The 23,949-nt window shown below is 42.5% G+C and overlaps 1 protein-coding gene across 2 annotated transcripts in view; it reads left to right on the forward strand.

Annotated features, from left to right (window-relative positions):
• The window catches only part of LOC126419254 (protein spaetzle 5), a 341,611-nt gene that overhangs the window by 312,746 nt on the left and 4,916 nt on the right, over positions 1-23,949 (forward strand). The window contains exons 3-4 of one of the 2 annotated variants that reach the window (XM_050086411.1): positions 1,998-2,084; positions 10,632-10,943. In XM_050086411.1, coding sequence (XP_049942368.1) covers positions 1,998-2,084; positions 10,632-10,943 — 399 coding nt within the window. The remainder of the gene's footprint in view (positions 1-1,997; positions 2,085-10,631; positions 10,944-23,949) is intronic. The other variant, XM_050086412.1, reaches the window with a different exon arrangement.

Genomic DNA, 23,949 nt, shown 5'->3' on the forward strand with positions numbered 1-23,949 from the left:
GAAAGAGGCGTTGCTAAAGCATGATTTATTGCTGATTGAAAAAACGCAACTTTATTAGCCTCTGGGTAGAAAGAATCTGATGCAATAATATTATCAGAGTAGGCTGTCTTACGATGAATATCGAAAGTGACTCTGTCATTCTGTGTGCGCAATTTCAGCTTTCTGATTTTGAATTTCTTTTGTAAATTTTATTTTCTGGAAGAAGCCATTAAAAGTGTTAAATAATAAATCTAATTATTGGTCAGTTCCATGAAACGCGAAAATTAACGCGCATAAAATCGTATTTACTCACTGATTCTGACTTGTTTTTGAAGTCTTCAAGGAAGAAATGTTAGCTAGGATGCCACCTGAGGGACTACCCATCGCAAGGGCAAAGGATTGAACATACAATTTACTGTTAAAAGTAAAATAATTGTTTTACTTTACCTTTAATAACTTCATCAGTTCTGTAATTTGCATCTGATTAGCTTTTTATGGAGCAATAGGTGTCACGTACAGACTTGTAATAACAAAGGATAGCAACCTAGTACGAGGAGTGCATTTGAGCGTTTTCGTTTTACTCATCAGATCTTGCCTATTTTTAACGCAAAAGCTACTGTCAAAAGTAAAAAATTCCTTGAGTTTACCATGTAAGTGCCTAGCTACTTCTGTTGAACACTTCCTATGCTATTTACGAAGCTTACACTGGCTTCTTAAAACGGGAAGCTTTGGATTCATATTAACTACCCATTTTTTCTGAAATTTTCCGGACAAGTATTCAGTATTATTAAACACTTCCAAATTTCTCTTTTCAGGTTAACGGTGGATCTGTACTAATTTCGGTGATGCCATTTTCCTCAAAAAATTGTAACGTATTATATACATACTCATTTTTATAGGCAACGACAACTGTATTGCACTTATCGGCTTTAGTTATTAAAGCTTCATTATTTTTCAGTTCACGATTAATGTTATTAATCACTTTCTTTTCTCTAGTGCAAATGTTACTGCTAACTGCCACTTGTTTTCTATGATGTTATATTCATGAGCTATCCTAACTTGTGGACCTTATTTACTTTAGCACTGTATAGACAAATTTTAAGGTTAACTACAAAGTCGTCTATTATTGTAGAATCACTAAGCCTAGGGCCCACATTGTACTTTAAACCTTTTAGTAAAATTAGACCTTCTTCCTGCGAAAAACTAATTCCAGTTTCATTTAAAACTTTTTCAAAAAACTGATGATCTGTTTTGTTACTTACTGTAACTTTTTAAAATGAGTTAGTGTAACAAAAGGATCATTGACTTCAGCACATGATAACAATGGAAGAAAAGATATTTAAATCCATTGCTACAATGATGAATCAAGGAGAAAGCTTAAACTCCCCAACAAAATACTTATGTTCGCTTAATGTACCCGGTATGCGATTGTAAAAAGGTTTCTAAACATCATAGAGCCGGAAGTATTAACCAGAAAAGAAAAAGGAAAGTCATCATTCGTTCCACTCATTTCAACTAACTAACGTTTTAGTTTAAAAGGCTCCAGTTTCTAGTACGAATATCAATAAAGCAAAATGGCAAACATTCCAATACTGCAAAATGAATTTAATAACATCGTGTTTCTCGTACAGACAACAATATATAGCGTGTTCGCTTGTTGGATAATCACAAAACGTTTTCGTCTTTGCACCCTAAGCAAAATATCTAATGTAGTTTACCATAATATACTTTGAATAAGTTATCTGCTATACAAATGAGGTGATTAACTGCACATCTTTTTCGAATTCAGAAAATAAATGCAAAATAAGACCAATCGAAGCGCGTGATTTTCACATAGCTACGTACATAACCATAGACATCGCTTGTCTGCAGATGGCTAATAAGCATAGCATGACTAGAGAATAAAATTATATATAAATGGGGCTGGGCAATATAGTTACGTAAATCCCACAAAATTATTATAAATGTTCACGAACAGTCTTCTAATTTAAGTCTTGTATTACATTCCTTTGTTGCAGGCAGCTGATCCGTTACCTGATAGAACAATGGGCCTACGACTATAATACGTTACTCCTTGATGAATCGCGTGATGACTTCAATTACAGGTATCGTAATTATGAATATCTCCTCTCTACCCTTGCTTACAACTCATATCTCATTTTGTAATATATGTGTGCTACGTAGATGTTTATACAGGTGCGTTAGTATCTTTGTGAATGTAATTTCTCTTTGCAAATCTTATGCGTAACGCAAGTAAAATTTCCTGTACGTGTACAACAGTATTAATCTGACTCATTTAAAATTAGTCTGTTTTTCTCTTTATTCATAACAAAGGTGAATTCTTTGATAAACTGTCTGTATATGTGTGTGTATAGCTGTACATCAAACGAAACTAAGTTCTTTGATAAAACATTACTGCTTTAAATGTGTCTTGTTTGACGTTACTAATTATTTACCATGACATAACGTATCACTAAACACCCTCTCCTGTATTACTTACATACAACTTACGTGCTAACATTACTGACTGCATGGATTACTGTATATGACGACGCGGAAGACATAGCCATCACATGGGGAATTGCGCAAACTATTTTAAACTAAGGTCTCTGCTAGACAGTCTCGAAAATATAGAATGATTGCCCTAAATGAACAATGATCAAAAAAATATGGAAGCTCAAGTGGTGTATGAACTGCGGTAGCTATGAGAAGTTTCACAAAGTTGTACTTGCTGAATTACAGGTGCACTAAAACATAAATAATTAAAATTTTGAGGAGCCTGTATGCGGGATGACTGTCAATGGTCAGGCAGCTGCTGTGAAAATTTCAGAAGAGCAGTTCAAGTGATAATTTCGAGAGTAAGAATGTGAAAAGCAATCGCAGTTTGAGGAACCAAAAAAATACTTCATTCATTATTTTAAATGCAAATAGAAGAAAGGCAATTAGAAGGTGGCCGTATAAACGAGGAGTATACAGCATGGGATATAGATAATTATTACTATTAAAGTGCCAGTTAGGTCTCTCGAAACAGAGCAAACACAACTTTGTGAAACTTCGCATATGTACGCCAATACCCCAATTCCTCCACCACTTGAGCTTCTAGCTTCTATTTTTTGTTTGTTTGTTCATTGTTTATTTAGGGCAGACTTTGTCCAGTATGAGTAAAACAACAATTAAAAAAAGACTGTGAGAAGACACTGATGAGAAAAAAAATTTAATGTTATCAAACAGCAGGCCCACACTGTATGGCACCTGCTGTAAATTGTAAATCAACTATGACTGCAAGCGAGTATTTCAAAACCGCCAGGACATCTCCACGCAGTGTGAATATTCAGAGAGAGCGAATTTAAAATGTTCACTGAAGGTCCGACATAGCCTATGAGTAGGCGTAGGACATCATCATAGCGACACACCTAAATGGAGGTCACAGTAATGCCTGCTGTCCGGTGCCGGTCAAGATTCGTAGTTATCTATTGTAGCTGAAGTTGCCATTGCTGCACATTGACAACGGAAAAGCAAAAGGCCAAAACTGACCGTCAATAAATAACCGTCCTAATGGAGAAGATTTTCACAAACCACAGCGTTAAAATAACCGTAACTGACATCAGTAAAATAATCTTAAAAACATATCCAAAGGGTTGATGTTTGTTATTGACCCCAGAGCAAGAAGCAAATGAGTTTCTTTGAACTTGGGACATCACTTGTGATATGGAGCGCCCAGTCCTTCTTGTCAGAACGAGACCGCAAAATTCTTTCTGAACTAATATAGCCCTCGCATAAAAAAATAAATTTTTGAAAAAGTTACTAGGAGATGCGACAATTTCAGATGAATAGCCTACATTTCTTCTTTCTGTTGTTGGCGCTTAGACGTAGCCGGCCGTTGTGGCCGAGCGGTTCTAGGGGCTTCAGTGCGGAATCGCGTTGCTGCTGCGGTCGCAGATTCGAATCCTGCCTCGGGCATGGATGTGTGTGATGTCCTTAGGTTAGTTAGGTTTAAGTAGTTCTAAGTTCTAGGGGACTGATGACCTCAGAAGTTAAGTCCCATAGTGCTCAGAGCCATTTGAACCATTTTTGAACCTCAGATGTTAAGTGTCATAGTGCTCAGAGCCATTTGAACCATTTGGTTAGACGTACTAATGATGAATACGGAGAATGTAGTGCAGCAGCTATTGGAGCAATATGAACTGAGGCGCTTTCTGTGAGGAAAAAGGAAGTGAGGGTAGCAAATGAAATTACACGCATGGCAAACTAGGCCAAATTTGATCTGACAGGCATAGTTTCATACTAAACTCGGCTGTCTCATGTTGAACCAACGTTATAAAATGATGTTACAAGTACTTGAACTAGTCCACATGATTTGCTTACATTTCACGTACACACCTGTTAATCATACAGGAATAGTTTCACAAGAACGTCAATAGAGTATGTTGCTTTAGAGCCCCCTGCGCTTCGCCCGGTAGTGTTTTCTTGCTGACTTTACTGAAAAACATAGCTGACAAAAACCTTTTATGAGCGGATCTTCGTGACACACACACACACACTCAGATATTCAATCTAATGACCACTGTGGACAATTTAGGCGATGTAGTTGTACAGAAAGCATATGCCCGAATAAAGCTCATTCGAAGATTCCAAACAAGTGCAAATCAACTGCAAGGTGACCGCTTGCAGATCATCTTCTCTCCAGTTCAGTATTATCAAATTCGATTTAGAGATAATCCTCAAGAAAGATATACTTGTAAAATTAACAGACCTATACAGGGTGTTACAAAAAGGTACGGCCAAACTTTCAGGAAACATTCCCCACGCACAAAGAAAGAAAATACGTTATGTGGACATGTGTCCGGAAACGCTTACTTTCCATGTTAGAGCTCATTTTATTACTTCTCTTCAAATCACATTAATCATGGAATGGAAACACACAGCAACGGAACGTACCAGCGAGACTTCAAACACTTTGTTACAGGAAATGTTCAAAATGTCCTCCGTTAGCGAGGATACATGCATCCACCCTCCGTCGCATGGAATCCTTGATGCGCTGATGCAGCCCTGGAGAATTGCGTACTGTATCACAGCCGTCCACAATACGAGCACGAAGAGTCTCAACATTTGGTACCGGGGGTGCGTAGACAAGAGCTTTCAAATGCCCCCATAAATGAAAGTCAAGACGGTTGAGGTCAGGAGGGCGTGGAGGCCATGGAATTGGTCCGCCTCTACCAATCCATCAGTCACAGAATCTGTTGTTGAGAAGCGTACGAACACTTCGACTGAAATGTGCAGGAGCTCCATCGTGCATGAACCACATGTTGTGTCGTACTTGTAAAGGCACATGTTCTAGCAGCACAGGTAGAGTATCCCGTATGAAATCATGGCGGTGAATCGAGGAAGTACAGTACATACTGACGAAACTAAAATGAGCTCTAACATGGAAATTAAGCGTTTCCGGACACATGTCCACATAACATCTTTTCTTTATTTGTGTGTGAGGAATGTTTCCTGAAAGTTTGGCCGTACCTTTTTGTAACACCCTGTATAGATTACTTCCTCGCACATACATCTCGTGCAGTAACCATAATGGTATAAGCACACAACGTCGGAATCATACGGAGAGATAGCGACCACTGTTTGTCACTTTCAACATCCACAAATGTAACAGTAATAAAATTTGTATATAATATTGACTCCGCCACTCATGGTTAAGTGTCGTCTGAAGAACAGATTTATATACATCGCCAAAGACGATCATAAGGAAATGCACAAACACTTGGGCAAAATTGTCAGTTTTTGCTATGAATGGGAGCGTTCTTTAAGTGTGGATATTTGCAACGTAATGCCCATGACAAAGAGAAGACCCCAGTATTAGCCGTGAACAATTGGAGAACCTCACATCGTTTGAATATTTAGGGGTAATATTAAGAAGTGATATGAAACAGGGACAACAGGTAACGTCCGTGGCAGATAAGGCGAATGGGAGAGGTATATTTGGTGAAAGAGTTCCGAGAAACTGCACATCATCAGTAGCGGAAATCAGTCACGACGTTAATGTGACCATTTGTAGAGTACTGCTCTACCGTTTGGAGTCTATCAAATAGGCATTAAAGCAGACTTCGAAGAATTCAGAGACGTGCTGTTAAAATCTTAACATGTCAGTAAAGTCCATACTAAACTGTTAGAGACGTACTCGTGAACTTAATTGGGAATATCGAGGAAAGCCAACGTTGCTCTCGTGAAATCTAGTTAGGAAAATTTTTGGCGACCGTTATGCTGCGACTATCGTTTGCGTCGCGTAGACATCACGTAAATGACATGAGAAAGACCAGGGCGCTTACAGAGGTAAATACAGCGAACAAAAAGTTAGTCACCCCCAGGAGATTTCAGGCTAATATCCTGTAGCACCGCCTCTAGCTTTGATAATGGCCTCAAATAGGTGCAGAAGAGAGTGTACAAGTTTGTTCACTAAAGCCACTCACTGATGATTAGAATATTTAGAGCTACCAAACTGCGGGGATTTTGACTGCTGCGTTTCACCCGCTGTTACAAATAGTCCCAGACGTGTCCTTGGGTATTAAGATTGAGTAATTTATCAGAAGGAGTGAGGCAATGGCGTAAAATGCCTGGTGTTCGTAAATCAGGAATGTGTGTAGACACCGCTGTGAACACAACAGTTGTCATAGTAGTGGAAGACGGGAATCTCCGCAACATACTCATCATCGAGCTTTAGAAGAAAGGGCAATAATTGGACACCGAGAATTTTGAAATACGCATCTTGTTTTATGTTCACGGTAATCTTAATGCGTAGGGGCAAGTCATGATACGAGTAATACCGTAGGAACGGCACAGAATCACCTACAATCTGAACTACGCATCCCGTACACTGCTGGCTAATAGCATCAATGAGCCGTCTGTGCAGTCAGCGCCTCGCATCATTTAAAGAGAGGCGAAATGGTGAGTCGTCGGACCACACTACACGCGCCCAGCCAGCTACTGTCCAGTTTCTGTGTTGTTTTGCCCACTGGAGAAGTGAATCTTCATGCGCCGCTTGAGCAATGACCTTTTGCGAGGTACCCGACTCCAAATGCCCATTGTCTGCAGTTCCCTTCGCAGTGTTCGCTCGGAAATTGGTTGAGATGGACCTGCATTCACTGCAGCAACACTGCTTACTGGTTTGGAATCGACTGTGATTGACAAGGCGTGACGCTCTTCTCCAGTGCCAGTAATCGGCTACTATCTTTTATTCGACCATTGTTTTAATGCCTTGATACATGGCTGCGAGTAGTACACCATTCCTTGTAGAAACTTTGCACATTCCGCATGATACATCACAAATCGGGCAGCCACTTTCGCGACGTGGTCAGGAGATATTCAAGCACGATAACTGATTTCCACCATACTGTTACATCTCGACGTCGCCCCATCTTACTGCGCTGATTCCATACAGTCTACTACTCCTTCATTTCCATGATTTACCGCCAGTAGTCACGACTGCCTCGTACTATACTCTGTTCACAGTAAATTTAACACCCAAGAAAACACTGCGCTATGTATTCCTCCACTTTTGTTGTTACCTCCCTTTCCGCGGAACGTAAACGACGTCCTGACCAGTACAGACGCTTATTATTATTGCGGTAATTTTGTGGTGAAGCAAAGCATGCGTTGAGAAGAATGGACATCATGTTGAGCACCTTCTCTGAACAAGCAGTCATATGTCAGAATGTGTGCTTTGTAGGACCCATGGTTATAAGTCAGTTTTCCTTGTTTTGATGCTTACAATCATCCCTTGAAATACTGGACAGTTTTTAACACTCTGTATACCATTAACCACACTGACAGGGAATACGACATATTTTAGAATAAAGATTCCCTACGAACGGTAGGAAGGCCACGAACCTTTCCTCTTCAGGTGCACCTTTGGTTTGAACTGCAAAAAGTTGCCGATATGTCATGGTAGATAGCCATGATAGTGAAAGCTCTACACTATCTACAAAAATTCGAAGCGACCAGTCGTCTCTCTTCATATTTTTCCTGGTGAGCTTATAAAGACAGTCAGTTTACCATCACTCAATACGTTGTGGAAAGACAGTGCAACAGTACAGCAGTGAGAGTACTGATTGCCAGATCCAATTTGCAGAAAAGCTGAACTAAGGGACTGGTCGTCTAAAAATCGACGGGTCAAAAGTACGAACTTAGCAATAAAAAATTTCCTACACGCTTGAGCACAAGTTAAAGCGGTACTGAACCACTGTTCAGCAAGCAGTGACGCGGTGGTAATAATACAACAATGGAAGCCATGTGGCTGAGTGTTTTCGAAATGTACTGAACCATCCCTTTAGACCATTAGCTGATCGCGGTCTGCTGGTGCACCGTACTCGAACAGTCTTGTTTACCGCCATCGACGCTTTCAGAATACGCATTATATTTCGAATTGTTAGCAGCGCCCAAAAAGTCGAGACGTTTGGCGCGCCGCATAAGGCTTACACGGAACGGGTCGTGACACCCCTAAAAAATCGGAACATTCCGAGAAAATCTATATCAGGTTCCACATACATAATCTGCAAGCCACAATTTGGTGCATGGTGAGGGTACGTTGTACCACTACTACTCATTCCGTTTCCTGTTTCACTCGTAATCTGGGCGAGGGAAAAACGACTATATACAGACTGTCTCTCCTACGTGTTTGATTGGGCTGACTTCAGCTACTCACTGCAAAAACGAAATCGCAAACATCTGCCAAAGCACCAAAGAAAACTCGCCTGATGACTCTCAGGAGAACACACTGTATATTCCTCCGTACGAGACCTAACTTTTCTTGTCTTCGCGACACTTATGTAAAATACACGTTGGCGGCAATAGAATCGTTCTGCAGGCAGCCCAGATGCCAGTTCTCTAAATTTTCTCAATAGTATTTCACGAAAAGGACGACTTCTTTCCTGCAGCGATAACCATTTGAGTTCACAGAGTATTCCCGCAATATTCGCTTGTTGATCGAATAACAAATCTAGCGGCACGCCTCTGAATTGCTTCGATTTCGCCTTTTAATCCGATCCGGTAAGTATCACAAGCAATCGAGCAGTATTCAAGAATGCGTCGGACTAGTGCTCTGTACGCGGTCTCTTTTACACAGGGTGTGGCAGAAGGAACTCCCTTATTAGGAAAGCTAAGAAAAACGAAACTAATAAGATAAGTCATTTTTATTTTTATTACCTAAGAGCAACATAATGCCGTTTAAGAATATGCGGTATTAATGAATTTTAAACAATATGTCAATGGCTGCCTCCATTGTTGATGCATTGGTTCAGTCGTTCTCTGAAGTTGTTCATTACTCTACAAGTCAAGTCGGGCGTGATTGCTTAAACTTCTTGAATTACCACTTCCTTGAGAGCTTCTGAAGTTTGAGGGAGATGTTGGTACACCTTGGTTCAAATGGCTCTGAGCACTATGGGACTCAACATCTTAGGTCATAAGTCCCCAAGAACTTAGAACTACTTAAACCTAACTAACCTAAGGACATCACACACATCCATGCCCGAGGCAGGATTCGAACCTGCGACTGTAGCGGTAGCGCGGTTCCAGACTGTAGCGCTTAGAACCGCTCGGCCACCACGGCCGGCCGGTACACCTTGGACTTGAGATAACCCCACAGAAAAAACTCGCAGAATGTCAAGTCTGACGAATGTGGTGGCCACCCAACATCCCCACGCAAGAAATGACATCTTCAGGAAACATTTCCCTCACCAGTGCCAGTGATATGATGTGCGTGTCGGCTGTAGCGCCATCTTGTTGGAACGGCACGTTCTCAAGGTCATAAAATAGTCCGCCTAGTTCACTTTCACTAGTAAAACTTTCACCATTCTCTTCAAAAAAATACGGACCAAAATTAAAAACAGAACACCACGCTGTTACTTTGGAACTGTGGAGTGGTCGTTGATGGAGTTCGTGGGGGTTGTTTTCAGAGCAGTACCTGCAATTTTGTGTTTTTACTGCACCTGACAGATGAAAATGTGCATCGTCTGAAAAAATCACATCTTCTTGCTGAGACAATGTTGTACGGACTTCGTAATCTCTTCCGCTCATTTCTTGAACCAACACAGTCTTCTAGGGATGCATTTCCAAATCTCGATGCAAGATTCTTCTCACAGTTCTATCAGATAATTGTAAGGCTAACGCGTGAGTTCTTGCAGAACGTCTGGGAGATTGTTGAACTGAACCTCTCACGGCAGCAACATTTTCATGGCCTGTAGCAGTACGTCGTCGACCTTCAGGTTTAAGTTTCAGTGCAGAATCTGTCTCTCGAAAATTCGAAACCCACGAATAAATTGTTTTCTAAGTAGGGACAGGGTCTCGTAGACCGAGAGAGTAGCGAATGCGGAAGACACGTCGAGTAGTTACTGGCGATCTGCCAGTTTGAAACAACAAAAACGCGATGTTCACCTGACGAAGCCGTGGCGTACACTGAAAACGGCACGTATGCCGCTATTCAAGATCATGTCCCCCACCATTCTACACGCTGTAGGAGAGGTACACTTTGCTAGAAATCGGGACACTGGTAGTGAGTGAGCGCGTGACGACAGAAGTGACGCGACCGGACGCCCTGTGCTGTGCTGTGTGATGGCTGTGTTGTAACGCGCCCCGCCGCGCCGCCCGGCGCCCCGCAGTAAGAGGGACGCGGCGCCCGCTGCCCGCAGGCCCGCGCCGCCGCCGCCGCCCTACGGCCCGCCTCCGCGCGGCTTCCCGTACGGCCCGGTGCCCGCGCTGTCCTACCTGCCGCTGCAGCTCGTCACGCCCGCCGGCGCCGCCGGTCCGGGCAACGGCTCGGGGCCCTACCCCGACCGGCGCTACAAGCTGCTGGCGACGCCCTACCTCTACACCACGGCGCTGCTGCAGCCGGCGCACGTGCCCGTCCCCGTCGCGCACTACGAGCCGCCGCCACCGCCGCCGCCGCCCGCGCCCCACGAGTGGTGGGCCAGGTCAGTGTGCCAGGGGTAGTAAACAGTTCTCATTCCTCAACACGTTCACGCCGGCGTTTACCAACGGTGACTCTCGCTAGACCAGTGGTCGTCAAACTGCGGCCCGTATCGGGTATTCCTGTTGCCCGCAGATCTCAGATGTATTTTATAATACACTACTGGCCATTAAAATTGCTACACCAAGAAGAAATGCAGATGATAAACAGGTACTCATTGGACAAATATATTATACTAGAACTGACATGTGATTACATTTTCACGCTAACTGGGTGCATAGATCCTGAGAAATCAGTACCCAGAACAACCACCTCTGGCCGTAATAACGGTCTTGATACGCATGGGCATTGAGTCAAACAGACCTTGGATGGCGTGTACGGGTACAGCTGCCCATGCAGCTTCAACACGATACCACGGTTCCTCAAGAGTATTGTGACGAGCCAGTTGCTAAGCCACCATTGACCAGACGTTTTCAATTGATGCGAGATCTGGAGAATGTGCTGACCAGGACAGCAGTCGAACATTTTCTGTATCCAGAAAGGCCCGTACAGGACCTGCAACATGAGATCGTGCACTACCCTGCTGAAATGTAGGGTTTCGCAGGGATCGAATGAAGGGTAGAGCCACGGGTCGTAATACATCTGAAATGTAACGTCCACTGTTCAAAGTGCCGTCAATGCGAACAAGAGGTGACCGAGACGTGTAACCAATGGCACCCCATACCATCACGCCGGGTGGTACGCCAGTATGGCGATGACGAATACACGCTTCCAATGTGCGTTCACCGCGACGTCGCCAAACACAGATGCGACCATCATGATGCTGTAAACAGAACCTGGATTCATCCGAAAAAATGACGTTTTGCCATTTTTGCACCCAGGTTCGTCGTTGAGTACACCACCTGTCTATGATGCAGCGTCAAGGGTAACCGCAGCCGTGGTCTCCGAGCTGATAGTCCGTGCTGCTGCAAACGTCGTCGAACTGTTCGTGCAGATGGTTGCTGTCTTGCAAACTTCCTCATCTGTTGACTCACGGATCGAGACGTGGCTGCATGATCCGTTACAGCCATGCAGATAAGATGCCTGTCATCTCGACTGCTAGTGATACGAGGCCGTTGGGATCCAGCGCGGCGTTCCGTATTACCCTCCTGAGCCCACCGATTCCATATTCTGCTTACAGTTATTGGATCTCGACCAACGCGAGCAGCAATGTCGCGATACGATAGACCGCAATCGCGATAGGCTACAATCCGACCTTTATCAAAGTCGGAAACGTGATGGTACGCATTTCTCCCCCTTACAGGAGGCATCACAACAACGTTTCACCAGGCAACGCCGGTCGACTGCTGTTTGTGTATGAGATGTGCGTGTGTGAAATCTTATGGGACTTAACTGCTAAGGTCATCAGTCCCTAAGCTTACACACTACTTAACCTAAATTATCCTAAGGACAAACACACACACCCATGCCCGAGGGAGGAATCGAACCTCCGCCGGGACCAGCCGCACTGTGTATGAGAAATCGGTTGGAAACTTTCCTCACGTCAGCACGTTGTAGGTGTCGCCACCGGCGCCAACCTTGTGTGAATGCTCTGAAAAGCTAATCATTTGCATATCACAGCATCTTCTTCCTGTCGGTTAAATTTCGCGTCTGTAGCACGTCATCTTCGTGGTGTAGCAATTTTAATGGCCAGTAGTGTAATATGTATCTAGCAATTTACAACCTAATCCAAAAACATCAACTAACGTTAAGAGCTTATTAAAAGTCCAGTTTTTCCGTTCAGTAAGAATCAAAAATGCTTACAGAGACAGTAACATTGAAAGATGCGCTTATTTTAACTGAGATTAGTGAACTCGGCCGTGAGTTAAGTAAAACTGGCCGCTTACCTCGGGACAGAGGGGTAAGTAGCTTGGCCACTGCTGGTTTAGAGACTGTGACAGTGGGAATGTTTTACTACGTGTCTTCCAGTGTGTGTAACTCGCGGGCCTGCGTGCGTCGTACCAATTTACTTCTACATTGATATTCTGCAATCCACCTTCCGGCGCGTGGCGAAGGATACTCCGTACCCCTGCCAGTCATTTCCTTTCCTGTTCCACTCGCTAATAAAACGAGGCTAAAACGACTGTCTATATGCCTCCGCACGAGCCCTAATTTCTCGTATCTTATCTTCGTGGCCCCTACGCGAAATAAATATTGGAGGCAACAGAAACGTTCTGCAGTCGGCTTCAAATGCTGGTTCTGTATACTTTCTCTATAGTGTTCCTCGAAAAGAACTCCCTCCAGGGATTCCCGTTTGAGTTCCCGAAGCATCTCCGTAACACTTGCGTGTTGTTCGAGCCTACCAGTAACAAATCTAGCAACCTGCCTCTGAATTCTTTCGATGTCCTCCTTTAATCCGACCTGGTACGGATCTCAAATACTCGAGCGGTACTCAAGAAAGGGTCGCGCTAGCATCCTACAGGGTGTTTCAAAAATGACCGGTATATTTGAAACGGCAATAAAAACTAAACGAGCAGCGATAGAAATACACCGTTTGTTGCAATATGCTTGGGACAACAGTATATTTTCAGGCAGACAAACTTTCGAAATTACAGTAGTTACAATTTTCAACAACAGATGGCGCTGCGGTCTGGGAAACTCTATAGTACGATATTTTCCACATATCCACCATGCGTCGCAATAATATGGCGTAGTCTCTGAATGAAATTACCCGAAACCTTTGACAACGTGTCTGGCGGAATGGCTTCACATGCAGATGAGATGTACTGCTTCAGCTGTTCAATTGTTTCTGGATTCTGGCGGTACATCTGGTCTTTCAAGTGTCCCCACAGAAAGAAGTCACAGGGGTTCATGTCTGGCGAATAGGGAGGCCAATCCACGCCGCCTCCTGTATGTTTCGGATAGCCCAAAGCAATCACACGATCATCGAAATATTCATTCAGGAAATTAAAGACGTCGGCCGTGCGATGTGGCCGGGCACCATCTTGCATAAACCACGAGGTGTTCGCAGTGTCGTCTAAAGCAGTTTGTACCGCCACAAATTCACGAAGAATGTCCAGATAGCGTGATGCAGTAATCGTTTCGGATCTGAAAAATGGGCCAATGATTCCTTTGGAAGAAATGGCGGTCCAGACCAGTACTTTTTGAGGATGCAGGGACGATGGGACTGCAACATGGGGCTTTTCGGTTCCCCATATGCGCCAGTTCTATTTATTGACGAAGCCGTCCAGGTAAAAATAAGCTTCGTCAGTAAACCAAATGCTGCCCACATGCATATCGCCGTCATCAATCCTGTGCACTATATCGTTAGCGAATGTCTCTCGTGCAGCAATGGTAGCGGCGCTGAGGGGTTGCCGCGTTTGAATTTTGTATGGATAGAGGTGTAAACTCTGGCGCATGAGACAATACGTGGACGTTGGCGTCATTTGGACCGCAGCTGCAACACGGCGAACGGAAACCCGAGGCCGCTGTTGGATCACCTGCTGCACTAGCTGCGCGTTGCCCTCTGTGGTTGCCGTACGCGGTCGCCCTACCTTTCCAGCACGTTCATCCGTCACGTTCCCAGTCCGTTGAAATTTTTCAAACAGATCCTTTATTGTATCGCTTTTCGGTCCTTTGGTTACATTAAACCTCCGTTGAAAACTTCGTCTTGTTGCAACAACACTGTGTTCTAGGCGGTAGAATTCCAACACCAGAAAAATCCTCTGTTCTAAGGAATAAACCATGTTGTCTACAGCACACTTGCACGTTGTGAACAGCACACGCTTACAGCAGAAAGACGACGTACAGAATGGCGCACCCACAGACTGCGTTGTCTTCTATATCTTTCACATCACTTGCAGCGCCATCTGTTGTTGAAAATTGTAACTACTGTAATTTCGAAAGTTTGTCCGCCTGAAAATGTACTGTTGTCCCAAGCATATTGCAACAAACGGTGTATTTCTATCGCTGCTCGTTTAGTTTTTATTGCCGTTTCAAATATACCGGTCATTTTTGAAACACCCTGTATATGCAGTCATCTTTAAAGATGAACCACACTTTCCTAAAATTCTTCGCCGGCCGCTGTGGCCGAGCGGTTCTAGGCGCTACAGTCCGGAATCGCGCTGCTGCTACGGTCGCAGGTTCGAATCCTGCCTCGGAAGAGTGTGATGTCCTTAGGTTAGTTAGGTTAAAGTAGTTCTAAGTCTAGCTGTCTGATGACCTCACATGTTAAGTCCCATAGTGCCTAGAGCCATTTGAACCATTCCTAAAATTCTTCCAATATACAGAAGTCGGCCTTTCGCTTTCTCTACCACAATCCTCACGTTCTCGTTTCGTTTCATATCGCTTCGCAACGTTATGCCCAGATATTTAAACGCCGTGACTGTTTAGCACGACACTACTAATGCTGTATCCGAAGATTACAGGTTTGCTTTTCCTACTCATCCGTATTAATTTGCATTCTCCTACATTTAGAGCTAGCTGCTATTCATCACAGCAACTGGAAATTTTGTCTAATTCATCTTGTATCCTCCTACAGTCACACAATTCTGATACCTCACGGTACCCAACAGCATCATCAGCAAAGAACCACAGATTGCTGCTCACCCAGTCCGCCAGATCATTTATGTATATACAGAAAAACAGTGGTCCTGTCACACTTCCCTGGGGCACTCCTCTGATGAACACTCGCCGTCTAGGACAACATACTGGATTCTATAAGTTAAGAAGTGTGCGAGTGAAATATCTGTGAACCTGTTCCATACGCTTGTACCTTCTTTAACAGCCTGAAATGGCATCGTGTCAAACGCTTTCCCGAAATCTAGAAATATTGGATCTTACCCTTCATCCATAGTTCGCCGAGTATCACGCGAGGAAAGTGCAAGCGATGCTTTCTAAAACCATGCTCATTCCTGGACATAATCTTCTCTGTCTCAAGAAAATTTATTATATTCGAACTGAGAATATTTTCAAGGATTCTGCAGTAGGCCAAAGTTAGGGACATTGGTCTGTAATTTTGCGCGTTCGGTCTTTTGCCCTTCTTATACGCAGAAGTCACATGTGCTTTTTTCCAGTCGCTTCGGACTTCGGTACGGTATAAATTTTGACACAGAACTAACATCGATTCGTGAACGCGCGTTACAGATACAATCATTTTCAAATGCGGCACTTATTTGCAGTAAGGAACATTAAATTAACGAAGGCTGTTGCAATAAAACGCAATGAATAGAAGAAACGTTCAAAACATTTAGCAAACATCTGTGGTCGTGTCTCATATTGCATAGTCCAATGCCGCGCGGGGTAGCAGCGCGGTCTAGGGCGCCTTGTGAATTTCCGCTCAGCTCCCTCCGTCAGAGGTTCGAGTCCTCCCTCGGGCATGGGTGTGTGTGTTGTCCTTATACTGTAGTAAGTTAGTTTAAGCAGTGCGTAAGCTTAGGGACCGATAACCTCAGCAGTTTGGTCCCATAAGACCTTACCACAAGTTTCCAATTTCCAATTTTCCATAGTCCCTTCAAAGATAATTACAGTTAAGTTACTGTTGTAACCTACGGATGGGAAACATGGACACAAAGGAGTACTGATGAGCAGCAGCTCAGCAATTTTGGAAGCAGGATTCTGCGCAAGATCTATGGGGCAGTTCAGGATAACAGTGGTTTCTGGAAATAGCAAAAATTCGGAGAACAACCTGGCTTGGACGTGTCCTTAGGATAGATACTGGAAGAGCAAGAATTGCGCTGGAGAGGACAGAATGGAGGAAACTTGAACAGGCTAAGAAACGTCATGAGGAGACGAAGAAGAAGAGAAGAGGAAGAAGAAAAAGAAGACAATTTCTTTATTAATCAATTAATCATTCGCTTACACAGACAACACAATAACACTTCGTCAGATAAATATTACGGTGTCACAAGTCTGGGATCATTGAGGGTGGCAGCAACATGAAGCTGAAAACAGTCGAACTTTTCCGAATGTCGCCAACTTTTAGCGATCAGTACAGGGGGTCGGCGGCCAACTTTTCGCGGCCTGACTACAGCTTGTCTGCTGGGTGTTTACAACATACTAACTTATGTAGGTTACCAATTAATAATAAACTCGGCACATATGCGGCCCGAGGTGCCGCACCGCAATGTCAGTATTGGCTGCTGAGCAAAAACGTTTGACAGTCACTGTGCTAGATCCTCCCATCGGGCAGCTTGTACCACCTGTGGCTCACGCTCGACTCTACCAATTATGGTACCAGCAGTACACAAAAGTATGGTGTCTTACTTACCACCCAAGTGCGACAAACAGCTGTGAATACAATTTTGTGTGATTCGTCAGCTTTCTGAACAAATGAGATATCACATAATTTGTGATTAATTTAGTGAAAAATTATTTTATGTCTTCTCTCAATACGTTAAAACAGTGGTCATCAAACCTACATGCCCAAGAGCCGTTACAGTGCTCACATTATGAGGCAGCAACTATGGCCGCATATAGACCTATCTTATTATTAATTGGAAACCTATATAAATTAGTAAGTTGCTCGCTGGCTGCCAAGTACTGGTCGTTGAAAGTTGGCACCAATCGAAACACTCGAGGTCGACTGTTCTCTGCTTCAGATTGCTGCCACCCTCAGCAATCCCAAAGATGTGACACTGTAATTGCTTGACGATGTGTTGTTTGTGTGAGCGGATGGTTAACTGACTAATAATTGAAATTATACTTACATTTAAATGCACTGTGCAGTATATTACACGATCACAAGTGTTTACTCAATGTCATTTTTCTTCTGCTTTATGCGTCATATTGTAACACCTTTACTCAAATTTAATTTCGTATTCCTTGCTAAAAATATGTACGTATTCGAAGATGACAGTCTCTATAATGCGCATTCAGGAATGCATGTTACTTACGATTGAAATGTATAACATAGCACCTGATAGGTACGAGTAACACCACGCGTCAGTTGTCAGCACTGGAAGAAGGAAAGAACATCCCCCCTCTCACACCCTCAAACCCTGTAGTCACCGCGCTACTTACCGCTCTGCGCCAGATGCAAGCAGCCAACTTTACTAAACTCACGGCCGAATTCATCAGCAGCAACTAATATTAAGCACATTTTAAGATAGTGCTGCCTATCTAAGTATATTTTTTAGTTACTGCGCAGGAAAACTACACCCTTAAAAAGCTTTTAAAATTAGTTGACGTTTTAGGATCCAGTTGTTAGTTGCTAGATGCATATCATTATTGTACATGGCTGAGAGCCACGTGCTGCACGAATACTTGATTTATGCCATTTTCAAAATCAAATTTCAACGTATTAAAATAATAGTCTAGGACGTTTGAATACGACCGCCGCCCCACGGTGAGAAATATGAAAAGTAGCGCGATGAAGGAAAACATGGACACATGCGTCGCCCCACAACGAGAAACACTTCTCAGCAACGGCCTGAACGTGTCAAGCGGGAATTTTTCGTATGCGTTTCTCTGCGTGAGTGGGTAATTTCTCCGGATATGTGAAATTTGTACCCAGTAAAATTTTGCATTCTTACAAAAATCTGATATTTACGCCCAGCATTCCTGTCAACAAATACCAGAGAAATGCGAACATGGAGATACGCGGACAGCAGGGTTTGGTTCAAATGACTCTGAGCACTATGCGACTTAACTTCTGAGGTCATCAGTCGCCTAGAACTTAGAACTAATTAAACCTAACTAACCTAAGGACATCACACACATCCATGCCCGAGGCAGGATTCGAACCTGCGACCGTAGCGGTCGCTCGGTTCCAGACTGTAGCGCCTAGAACCGCACGGCCACTCAGGCCGGCACAGCAGGGTTTGCTGGAGATTCGTGGACACCACCTTCGCTGGTAGTTTGGGCACTGATCCCTCCGCACGACGGAAGCTTTTCCTCGAGCTGACAGTGTCCGCAAATCTCTGATTTCCGGCCATCGTGTCTGCATCTTTCCCGACATCTCCAGTACATAAGAGGCCTCCACACGTCCAATATTTACACTGCGCAACAAAATTAAAGGATCAATTTTTCCAAATCCCGTAATTGCCTCCAATTCCAACACACAACTTTGAAATTTGGCTCAAAGGTGCCTACAACCTTTCTCTGTAATTGTACAGATGCTTGGCGCCCTGCGACGTCACCCTTTGGCTCGGCGACGCTTTCAACAGCGAGGTATCGAAATATGCAAGAAAAGGCCAGAGGTCAGCTCACCCAGCTGTAACGTGGGCTAATGATACCACACTGGCACCAAATTTCACCACAATTCTGCCCAAAGCCATCGTAGACGTGTCACACGATGGGAAAACCATCACCCGCCCTCTTAGGCACATTTCACCCCTTCTTTTGACGCTTCCATGATGGAGGTGAGAACCGCGACACCCAGTGTTGAACTTACACGGTTTTCCTATGGGTGGTCGAGGAAAACATTTCAGACACACTGCCGTTCAGATTCGACACGAAAGACCTCAGAGGGAGGCATACAGTACGTCGATGAAACCACGCCTTGCCATGGGGGTGATGATTTTTCTCACACTTCGCCGTCGAAAACGGCAGTTCGCGGTGCGATGAGAACAGGACGACGTTCTTGACAACGTTCAACACTGCTGCCACACCATGTGGAGCTTGAAGGCAGCAAACCCCACGTGAGAGGTGTCGAAGGGATTGCCTAATCGTAAGCGCTGGAGCAGCTGCGAAGCGGAATGGGTGTCGAAGCTTCCATAGCAAAGTAACTGTAATGTGGTCAAAGACGATGCGCTACAGTAAAACCTGCAATTCAGTACCCTCTTCCTCACTGCATCATATCTGCGTACCGGCACTGCAGCACAGCCCGTCAGTAGGTTATACACGAACTAAACTGCCTGTAAATTAAGTTATGGAATTAGTTATTTCCATGTTCTGTGGATCATAATCCACTCACCTCTCGCTCTTATATAGAACGAGTCAGTTCTACAATTATAGTACACTTTCTCAGTGAAAAATTTGGCAACATGCTGACAGTTTAAATTATTGTCTTATGCTACTGTTTTTTAAAGTGATATTCTTATTCTAAATTATGTTCAATCTCTGTCTCTCATAATCACACACTTGATTTCGATGGCTGGATTATAAGGGGCTGTCAAAATAAAATTAGACAGGTGGAAAAGAGTAAGTAGGCTACACTGTTTATTATTTCAAAAGTAATCACCATGATTCCAAAGTGAGACAAGACAGTGCAATGGAACTATGACTGTAGCTAGGCATGTACCACTCCATCTGAAGGAAATGGATGGTAATGAATGCCTTTCTTCGTGGCTCCAAAAATATGGGAACTGCATGAGGAGAGAACAGGGCTCTTTGGAAGACCTTACACATCCTCAATATTTCCCCATGCCTTTTCCATATTTTTGAAGCCCTGAAGAACAAGATTCATGGCAGTCAGTTTGCTTCAGACAAAGAGGTGCATGCCTGAGTACAATCATACTAACATAGGCAATGCAAACATTTTTCTATGAAGGCCATGACACTCTTTGACTCACAGTGGAATAAGCAAATTAACAATTATGGTGATTACTTTCAAATAATAAACAGTTTACTTACTTTATTCATCCATCTCATTTCCAGTTGACTGTCCCTTATACATTCTTAATTTCTTCTGCATAGCATGTGCTGATTGTGGTTCGCCATATGTAGCCTATGTGGCATAACTTTTATTGCTTTATCCCTTGAACTGTTCATGTCGGTGATCTGAGATATTTCCAGGAATTAGTTATTGCTGTCTGACTGCTATCATTTATTATTTTTCTGTTTTCTTTTCTTTAACTGATTTCCTAGTTTTTCTTTTAACTATTGCCCACATAGATTTATTTGTTATCTGAGTTACTAATTGCAGGCATTACAAAGCGTGTTTTTAATCACTTTCCTTAAGACGGCACAATAACTCTTGCAATATAAAATCAGTCCCACTTTTCCATCTGTCTTAACAATTTCATACAATTTCCTTTCCAGAGCACATGATATTTTGATTTATTTTGGAATCTAATGCTATTTCATTTCTTGTCAGCACCACACATTATTGTTTCTTGGGAAAGCAGCTGTTTAAGATTTATAAAAATTCACCTATAATCTGATAAATTTAGAATCAACATTTGTCATGTTATACATATCCCTCCATCAGCTTCCCACAAGGCTTCTTTGAAACTTTCTGTTGTCTCTTCATTAATTACTTTGCTTTCCATATCACTTCACTGTTATCAGGTAAGATATGTACAATAGCTAATTTTTTTTACAAGAGCTGAAGGACATGACAGGGAATAAGTAGTTGAGAAAGAAGTGAGACAGGGTTGTAGCCTATCCCTGATGTTATTTAATCTGCACATTGAGCAAGCAGTAAAGGAAACCAAGGAGAAATTAAAGAGGAAATTATAGTTCAGGAAGAAAAATAAAAACCTTGAGATTTGCTGAAGATATTGTAATTCTGCCATAGATCACAAAGGACTTGGAAGAGCAGCTGAACAGAATGGATAGTGTCTTGAAAAGAGGTTATAAGATAAACATCGACATGTAAAAGAAGGGCAATGGAATGTAGCCAGATCACGCAATGCTGAAGGAATTAGTTTATAAAATGATAAAATGAGACATTAAAAGCATTAGATGAGTTCTGTTATCTGGAAATAAAAATACCTGATGATGGCTGAAGTAGAGAGGATGTAAAATGCAATCTGGCTATAGCGAAAAAGAGTATTTCTGAAAAGAGGAGTCTCTTAACAGCTAATCTAGATTGAAGTGTTAGGAACTCTTTTCTAAAGGTATTTATGTGAAAGGTAGCCTCGTACAGATGTGTGACATGCATGATAAACAGTTCAGAAATGAAAAGAATAGAAGCCTTTGAAACGTAGCGCCACATATGAATGCTGAAGATTGCATGGATAGATCGAGTAACTGATAAGGAGGTAAAGAATGAAATTGGAGAACAACATAATATATGGACCACCTTGACTAAAAGTAAAGATTAGTTGATAGGACATATCTTGAGGCATCAAGGGATCATAAATTTGGTACTAAAGGGGGGAGAGAGAGAGAGAGAGAGAGAGAGAGAGAGAGAGAGAGAGAGAGAGAGGAGCAAGCAAGAGAGTGAGCAAGCAAGAGAGAGAGAGGGGGGAGGGGGGGCTAAAAACTGAAGAGGGAGACCAAGGGATGAATATTGAGAGTAGGCTCAAATGGCTATGGTTGCAGTAGTTAAGGAAACAGGAAGAGGCTTGCACTGGAATGAGTAACATGGAGAGATGCACAAACCAATATCCAAACTGAAGACCACAATGACAACAAATGTGCATCGAGGTCAAAGAGGCCATTCACTTCTGGATAAACATTTATATAATTAAATGATCAGCTACAAAAATATTGTCTGCTAGTGTACTGATTTCATGCATAATTCCAATGGGAAAATTAATAACTGAACTCAAGATTACAAATGTTAAGTTACATTTCCAAATCATTTCTTTTATCTGAATCTTTCAGAAAATTAATATTAAAATCCCACAGACTATCACTTCCTTTCCTTTGTCTGCCAGCTGGCATAAAAATAACTCAAATCTTCCTCATAATATTTTTAAGTTTTCCAATGGGGATTTGTAAATTATAATAACTATAAAAGACAATACTTGTAACCAAAGTTCACAAGTACAGGCACCCAGGTGATGATCTAAGCAGACAGTACTGGTTTCCATATATTTGAACTTGTTATTTTTCACATACACAACAACTTTTTCTTACTTAGCATTCTATTTTCGACATTCTGTATCATGCACACATATACGAAATTCATTAATTTTAGTTTTTAGTCCTGTAATATTCAGATGAATCATGTTACATACTTATTTTTTGTGTGACACTTCATTTATCGGGACCGCTTTTAAAGCATTCCACATGGGAAAGCCTAAAAAAGACTTGCTCTCACACCTATAATTTAAGGGCAAGGTAATTTTGTTACACATGCTCATGTTCCTCCTAGTCCATGAATTTAAAAAAAAAAAAAAATCCCAAGTTAACTCAACACATAGTTTTCTTGGTCATATCACACCTACATAGTATAATACATGAACAAAAGAAAAACCACTAAACATACACCCTATGCACCAGTTCTTGCATCATAGGAGCAAGGGAAAAGACAACTCACATACAATTGGCATATGGCCTATGCTGTCAGCAGAATGACAGCTTTATCAAATTATTTATGAAAAGAACAATTTCCTTATTTGAGATTAAACTCATATTGCTCCATTTACAGTGAAACCCATTAATTCCATAGTACTGGCACAGTTTCAAAATAAAGTGAGGAAGTTAAACCAGGAATGGTCACTGGAACTATTCATTATGCAATGCCTCTTTGTTAAATATTGGGCATCATATCAACAAGAATGTTGCATATTGGAATCAAGATGTAGGACTGGCTGGCACCCATGAGATAACTGAGGTTTTTCAGTTAAGTTTTTCCTCATGTCTTTGATTGAAAAGGAGGCAGTGCATGGACTGAGCTGATTCTGGCAGTAATTTACATCCACATATTTGAAACTTACTGGCAGATTAAAACTGTGTGCTGGACTGAGACTCGAACTCATGACCTTTGCCCTACACGAGCAAGAAATGGCAGAATTAAAGCTGTGAAGATGGGTCATGAGTTGTGCTTGGGTAACTCAGTTGGTACAGCACTTGCCCGCAAAAGGCAAAGGTCCTGAGTTCAAGTCTCATTTTGGCACACAGTTTTAATCTGCCAGGAAGTTTCATCCACACTCCTCTGCAGAGTGAAAATTTAATTCTGGGTCCATATATTTGTCACATGGTCTGCTCTGAAAGGTACAAATATTTAAACCTGCAATTTATAAAATATTAGCACAAGTAACCCTCATCATTGACTATAAAAAAACATGTACTGATTATACGAAAAAGATGCACCACAATTACATGACCTGAATGAAGTGAAATGAATGAATGGCATTGTTTCCACACACAATTAATCCATTGTCAGTTGCCTTATCATAACATTAATGACAAAACAG

Source organism: Schistocerca serialis, chromosome 9 (assembly GCF_023864345.2).
Source record: "Schistocerca serialis cubense isolate TAMUIC-IGC-003099 chromosome 9, iqSchSeri2.2, whole genome shotgun sequence".
In the NCBI taxonomy this organism is placed as follows: Eukaryota; Metazoa; Arthropoda; class Insecta; order Orthoptera; family Acrididae; genus Schistocerca; species Schistocerca serialis.